This window comes from Chrysochloris asiatica, unplaced genomic scaffold, assembly GCF_000296735.1.
Source record: "Chrysochloris asiatica unplaced genomic scaffold, ChrAsi1.0 scaffold00662, whole genome shotgun sequence".
NCBI classification, from domain to species: Eukaryota; Metazoa; Chordata; class Mammalia; order Afrosoricida; family Chrysochloridae; genus Chrysochloris; species Chrysochloris asiatica.
Genome location: NW_006409180.1, coordinates 74,248 through 82,246, shown reverse-complemented (window position 1 = coordinate 82,246; position 7,999 = coordinate 74,248). Strand labels below are relative to the sequence as shown.

At 40.9% G+C, this 7,999-nt stretch overlaps 1 protein-coding gene across 1 annotated transcript in view; it reads left to right on the top strand.

Annotated features, from left to right (window-relative positions):
- The window catches only part of LOC102835435 (scavenger receptor cysteine-rich type 1 protein M130-like), a 144,881-nt gene that overhangs the window by 111,539 nt on the left and 25,343 nt on the right, over window positions 1–7,999 (top strand). The window contains 1 exon segment of the mRNA XM_006877887.1: window positions 4,784–5,098. Within this exon segment, the coding sequence (XP_006877949.1) occupies window positions 4,784–5,098 (315 nt within the window).

The window sequence follows — 7,999 nt, the reverse complement described above, 5'->3', positions numbered from 1 at the left end:
AACCACTACGCTACCAGAGCTCCTTAGGCAACTGTTAGGGGGACTCAAAATTCAATAATTCTAGGAGATTTTCCCCATTGTAACATAAATTCATATTAAGTAATGTTATAAATATCCAAATGGCCCTTGGCAGAGAAAAGATTCCTTATCCCTGTTAGATAGTCAATACTTTTGTTACTTCACAAGGAAAACATAAAGAGTTGTACTAGGGGCTTTACTAATCTGTGATGATGTGATGAGAGATGCATTTAATCTCTAGCCAACCTAGTTGAAAGATTCTAGCCTGCATTCTAATTCCACTTAAAGCAATCAGAAGGATACTTCCCAGAAGCCCACTACCTTATCTGCTCACCTATCAGCAATTCTTCTGCCTTTTCTCCTATAGGTTAATTCTGCCACTGGTGCCCTATCACATCTCACAATGTCCCCTCAAATACAAATTTACGCAACTCTTCCTCCGTTCTCCTAAACCATCCATTTTTCACATTTTACTATTTCTACTCCTGGACTTCCAGTTTGTCATACACTGGTGACTTGCATGTTGCTGTGGTACTGGAAACTCTATCTGAAATCCCAGTAACATCATCTATGGCAAACAGGTCATTGGAATTTCCAAACTATGATAGACTACAAAGAAAAGCCTGGTCATCTACTTCTGCAAAGCAGCCAATGAAAACCCATAGATCAGAACAAAACAGTGTTCAGTACAGTGTTAAAATAAGAGCCCCCTAGGTTGAAAGGCATTACAATACCTCAGCAGTGGACTCAAATATGCCAGATAGCATGAAGACAGCACAGGGCCTAAAAAATGTTTCTTTCTGTTATAAATAGGAACACTATGAGTTGTAACAAACTCAAAGGCAGCTAACAACAACTATTTACCAACAGCAGATAAATATCTCTATTTCTCTTATCTTAAGTTAACAAAGTAAACTGATTTCACTTCCTCAAAGGGAGTACTCCTGGGTTTGTTCTCCTTTCCAGCAAAACTCCTCAAAATAGCTGATTGTGATCACTGTCTCCAATTCCCCTCCATCTAGTCTCTTTAATCAGATCAAGCTTTCCTGCCCCTTCCTTCTACTAATACTACTCTTATAAAATCAAAACTGATCCCCACACTGCTAAATTTCATGATCAATTCTCACCTTTCACTTGTTTGTGGAGGTGGTGTTTTGTCTGTTTGTGAGGTTTCTTAAAAACTGTTTTTGGCATTTTGTTTTGCTTCATGTATCAGTGTTGTTGTTGTTCTTGTTGTTAAGTGCTGTGGAGTGGGTCCAGCTCATATCGACCTTTCAGTTAGAAAGGCATAGGGTTTCTGAGGTTCTACATCTTCACAATTGAAGGAATTGGCAAAGAACGAGGCACCAAGAATTAATGGAATAAAAATTGAAACCTTTCAAGAAAGTGAGGCAGCTCAGGAGGCACTCTCTCATATCTGCCAAGAAATTTGGAAGACAACTATCTGGCCAACTGATTGGAAGAGATCCATATTTGTGCCCATTCCAAATAGAGGTCACCCAATGAAATGTGGAAATCATTGGACAATCTCTTTGGTATCTCAAGTGAGTAAAGTTTTGTTAATGGTAATACAGAAACAGCTACAATCATACATTGACAGAAAAACTTCCACAGGTTCAAGTCAGATTCAAAAGAGGCCACAGAACAAGGGATATCATAGCTGATGTGCGATGGATCTTGGCTGAAAACAGAAAATATCAGAATGATGTTTACCTGTGCTATATTGACTACGCAAAGGCTTTCGATAGTGTGGATCATGACAAGTTAAGGACAACATTGCGAAGTATGATTATTCTGGACATTTAATTGTGCTCAATAGGAATCTGTACATGGACCAAGAAACAGTTGTTTGAACAGAACATGGGAACACTGAATGGTTTAAAATTAAGAAAGGTGTGTGAGAAGGTTGTATTTTTCACCATTCTTATTCAAGCTGTATGCTGAGCAAATCATCTTAGAAGCTGGATTCTATGAAGAAAAACATGGTATCAGGATTGGAGGAAGACTCATTAACAACCTGCAATATGTAGATGATATAACCTTGCTTGCTGAAGTAAAGAGGACCTAAAATATTTACTGATGAAGATCAAAAAGCATAGCTTTCGGTATGAATTACATCTCAATGTAAAGAAAACAAAAATCCTCACCACTGGACCAATAAACAACATTCTTATCAATGGAGAAAAGATTGAAGTTGTCAAGGACTTCATTCTTCTTGGATCAACTATCAACACTCATGGAAGCAGCAGTCAAGAAATCAAATGACGTATTGCATTAGGCACATCTGCTGCACAAGACCTTTTTAAAGTGTTTAAGAGCAAAGATGTCAGCTTGAGGACTAAGGTGCGTCTGACCCAAGCCATGGTATTTTCAATAATCTCATATGCATGCGAATGCTGGACAGTGAATAAGGAAGACTTTAGAAGAATTGATGCTTTTGAGTTATGGTGTTGGAGGAGAATATTGAAAGTGCCATGGGCTGCCCAAAGAACCAATAGATCCGTTTTGGAAGAAGTGCAGCCAGAATGCTCCTTGGAGGCCAAGATGACCAAAGTTCATCTCTCATACTTCAGACATATTGTCAGGAGGGACCAGTCGCTGGAGAAGAATATCATGTTTGGTAAGTTGGAGGGTTAGAGAAAAGAGGAAGACCCCAGCGAGATGGATTGGCCAAGTAGCAGCATCAATGGACTCAAGCGTGGCAACAGTAGTAAGGTTGGCCCAGGATTGGGCAGTGTTTCATTCTGCTGTGCATAAGGTTGCTATGAGTCGGTACCGACTCGATGGCAACTAACAACAACAACAACCAACTTCTTCACGGCGCTCTGGTAGCGTAATGGTTACGAGTCAGGCTGCCAACCTCAAAGTCAGGAGGTCGAAATTACCAACAGTCCCGTGGGAGAAAGATGAGGCTTTCGGCTCCCCTATAAAGGCTTATAGCCTCAGAAACCCTATGCGGGCCGAACCAACTCCACCGCACACCACCGCCTCATATTACTAAGTTAAGATGTACAAAAACTAAAAGGACCATTGTAAGTCTGGTTAGTTGTAAATTGAATACATCGTAAATTGGGGAATAACTGTACTCAGGATTTATAGTTTATAAGTCTTGTTGATCTTAATAGTAACTTTGAAAATTGGCATTATCAAGAAACATTCCAAAAGTAAAACTATGAGAGAGAATACTAGGAAGGAAGGTAACCAGGTGGGAGTAGATTTATACTAAAAAGTTAAACTGAGAATACTACTTCTTTGCTTTGAGGAAAATCAGAACCCGCCCCAATGCCTCACCTGGGAACCTACCATCTTTCTGACTCTCCTAGAGTAGCCCCTAAAGAGGACTGTTGTGGTCAGGTAACAATCACACACAGGTACCATCATTCTTTTAGCCACAGTCTCTGCACCAGGGTCTCAGATTTGCTAGAGAAGAATCTTGTTTTCCAAGGTCTGGACATGAGTACTTTTTGCCTATTGACTTAAGTGAGGCTGTGTCTCTATCTCTTCAAATTTAGGATGCAAAGACTTACAACGTGAAGATTTCAAATTATAGCTCTTTTGTCATTTCCCATTATTTTATGTTTCTCCTTTGGATTTCTGTGGTACTAGATTAAAGACATTAATTCTAATTTGAGTGTCGTTTGGGAATATCGCATTTCCTCTGCCTGCTCCTTCTGCCTAAAATGTGTTCTGACAGTTTTTAAGACAGAACAGGAAGAACGTTTACTGAAGAAATTGATCTTCCATTAACTAATTCATACACATTTTGTTTCTTTACCTTGACTACCATCCTCACAATGTAGGAGCACTTGTCCCACTTTCTCCTGATACTAACCATTTCCCTTCATCTTGTTTCCTACCCCATCATTCATTCTGAGTTCATCCCTTCGCAAGTGCTGCACATTTGTTCTCCTGTAGTTGACTGTTCTACATATACATACTCCCATGGTGTATATACCTGTTAGTTCATCTGTTTGGCTAAAAGTTGAGCCAGTCATGTGATTTCAACTCCAATGCCAAAGGGTGTCAAAGGGATTCCACTAGTCTCTCTATTAGAACAGTAATCCTGGTCTTTTATTTATTATTTTGAGTTTTGTTCTACATGTTTCTTCCCTTCTATCTAAGACCTCCGAATGTGATCCCTTACAGAGCAATCAGTAGTGGTAACTGGCTACCTCCTAGTTCTTCTGGTCTTCTGGACCTAGATCTGTGGCTACTGTCTAAGACTGATGATAAACCACCCAATTCCTAACTCCACACACTAGCCTATATCTTCCACAGGAAAAACTTCTAGCTACCAGACCATGGGTACTGAGTTTATGCCATTTATTAGAAATTAACCCAGCTTCTTGACCATGTTTGCCATTCTTTTACTAAAAAATTCCCTGGCTCTGCTCATTCAGGGACAAATACTAACAGGGGATCTCAGGGTAAAGATTCTGGCATTTCTAGTGTCTTGTTCCTAGACCCTGTTCAGAATGCTATAAATCACAAGGTTAGTATTGATGGGACCTTTATACCAGCTTTCACTCACTAGATTATTCAGTGAAATTTGACTTCCTGTTCTTCTAACCTACTGACCTCTGATCATTTTGTCTCTGAAGGAAACCACAGCCAGCTGCTGCCCAGGTGCAATGACGTCATGTTTGACCAAACAGTCTCTGGAGACTCAGAGCCGCCAACTGCTCAGGGGAGGGTTCCCACAAGAAGAACTGGCCTCTCTAATGTCTGTGTAAATGTCCCTATTGACATGAATCTCTCTCCGCAGAGAGCAGACAAATCCGCCTGGTGAATGGGGACAGTCACTGTGCCGGGAGAGTGGAGATCTTTTACCAGGGACAATGGGGTACCATCTGTGATGACAGCTGGGACATGCAGGATGCCCACGTGGTGTGCAGACAGCTGGGCTGTGGATGGGCTCTCAATTTCTTGAGAGAAGCTCACTATGGTGAAGGATCCGGCCCTATCTGGCTGGATGATGTGGAATGCACAGGAAAGGAGACCCACGTGTGGACGTGCCCATCTCCAGGCTGGGGGCAGAACAACTGTGCTCACTATGAAGATGTGGGAGTCATCTGCTCAGGTATGGTTACTGTATGGTCCAATGACTGGTAGAATGGAAATCTCCAGAGAAGCAGGTATCTGAACTATTGAGAATATTGTTGTTGTTAAGTGCCATCAAGTCAGTTCCAACCCATAGCGATCCTGTATACGGTTTCTGAGGACAAGCTAGTGAGCTTGAACCGCCAACCTTGCAGTTCAAACTGACTTTGCAGTCCAGCACATTAACCCACAGAGTCACACCAGGATTCTAGTAAACTGATTAACCAGAGTGTCTGAGACTTATGCCCATTGTCCCTACTGACTCTAAGCATCTGTGAATGACAAATTTCATTAATTTCTCACTTTAAGACTCAGCTGCTTGTCTTTCCTTCTACAGTTGCCTTATCTAACAAGAAAGTATGTTCTACCATCATCCTAATTAAACTCAAGTTTTATAACTTTGTGTTTTTTATAACTTACTTTATATGAGAGTGATCATTTTCAAAGCACCACACTCACATCCTTAAGTGACAATGAGCCTGTAAGGGAGAAGGATAAGAGTAAGGATGTGCTTTCCTCCCATAGCTGAGGACCCAGGTGAAATGAATGTTTCCATATGAGTAAAGTGAGGCATGATTTGCACTTAGTAAGGAGCAGTAGGAGCATAGGATATTACATTTAATATTTCAGACAAGAGTCAAACCTAAGAGATGGTAGCTCCTTAGCTGCCAGGACCAGAGAGGGTGGGTAAAATGTTCTGAGACATTATGTCCTCCTTCTTCCACTGTTACTAACAAAAATTCTCTAGCCCTTTATTTTTCTCAACAACATCCACATGACCTCAAAGTTTGGGGGATACTCACCCAAGTGCTTACTGATCAATGTTAAATGCATTAAATATGAATTGGTATATCATGAGATACTGAGTCAGTGATATGAAAAATGTATTTGGCAGTTTTTGTTAGAATGCAAGCAAGAAGACATAAGAATTTTTGAAGAAGTTGGAAAGGCTTATACTAATGGGAATAGGAAGCAGTGGGATCTGACATAGGACACTAGGGTTCTCTGTGTACTGTAAAAACTTAGGTATGGGATGGAGAATGCCATGTGTGTATTTATGTGAATTCTGTACAGTTAGTTGTACTGAAGGAAAAAGTGTCAAGGTTGATGTGCAGAGGGGTGAGAATGTTGGGAGATATGATGTAACTTGACTTAGTCATTAGCCTAAGAACACATGGTAACTAATTAACAAAAGAATGGGCAAGGAGATGTGTGACACCCATTTTGACTTGGGTTTAATTTAAAAAAATGTATATTCCCTGACCTTACAGTATTCTGGTCTCTCAGAAACTTATCACTGGGTTGAAACTGTCTATTTAATTTTCTCCCTCACAGATATGAACGAAAGAACAGATGTCTGGATGCCTACCCCATTCTCTAACTCGTAAACTTGAACAAATGACTATGCTCCTCAAGTTCTATCTTCTCTGGTTTACTATGAGAACACAGTACAGGGGCATGTGTGTGTGTGCCATCGATTTGATTTGTACTCATACCAACCCTATATAGGATTTCCAAGGCTGTCATGTTAAAGTCTTATATTTCTCCCTGTGAGGACCTGGTGGTTTCAAACTGCTGACCTTGTGGTTAGCATCCAAACACATAACATACCCCCTAGAACAGGCAGTCTCAGACTTAAAGAGTTCCATTCCAGTGACTGTGTCATAAGTTAGTTTTCATTTAAGTTGACTATCATATTTTTCCATGATTGTTACAACAACCTGCTATGTTGTTGTTTTAGTGCCATTGAGTGGGTTCAGACTCATAGTAACCCTGTATAGGTGTTCAAAGAGCAGCTGGTGAGTTGGAACTGCCGACTCTGTGGTTCAAACAGACCTTGTGGTCCTGTGTTTATCCCACAGTGCCACACCAGGACTACAACCTGTTCTACAGTCATGTTTCTAACAGTAAATATTAGCATTGAATATGTCCTGAATGTCAGGGAATGATAACATCAGCAAATTGCAGGCTGCAAACTCACCAGCCACTCCTTGAAAACCTCTACAGAGTCAATATGAGTCTGAACCAACTCGACAGCACTTTTAAGAGGTACAAAAAATAAAGAGAGACAGTTGTACATGTGGCTTGTTGTAATTCAAATACATAATAAGTTGGGTCTATGAGTGCTCAAGACTTATAGCTTATAATCTTGTTGACCTTAACATTAACTGTGAAAGAGGCATTATTCAAGAAACATTACAGAAGTAAGACTTTGAGAGAGAATACTAGGAAGGAAGGTGGCAGGGAGGAATGGATTTATGCTAAAAAGGTAGTCAGAGTATCTTCTGTGCTTACAGGAAAATCAGAACCTGTTAAAAATACAAGGAACTGGACAGTAGCCACCCGTGTGGTAAATCCAGGCTTCATCCTGAGATGAGTCAGGCAGGGTTTCAGTGAAAAGGTTCACGTCAGTCAGGTCCCACCTTGCCCCTCATGTGTATAGAAACTTCACTGACGTTCAGATGAAAATACAGATGGAGCCAAACCACTGGGTGTTTTCTGTGGTGTGCCCAAATGCTGTTTTATCTCAGATGAAGTCATCTACACAGTTGTTGGATGCCGGGAGCCAGCCCCAGTAACTTATTCCAGGGTTTTTCCGAAAGCGGGTGCGGCGTCAGCGGATTACACGGAGTCATGGATCATGATAAATTCAAAATCTTCTCATTACATGCTTTATTATTATTATTTCTATGGCTACTCTAATACTCTATTCTCTCATTCTTTACTGTCCTGCTCATTCTTTACTCCCCTGATCTCCTGCTCACTTCTTCCGTTTCCTTTCTTCACTCCCCTGCTCTTGCTTCCATTCTCTCCTCTCCTGCTCCCCTCCTGCTTCCATTCTCTCCATTACTAGCTTCCCCTCCCTCCATTCTTGTCTCGT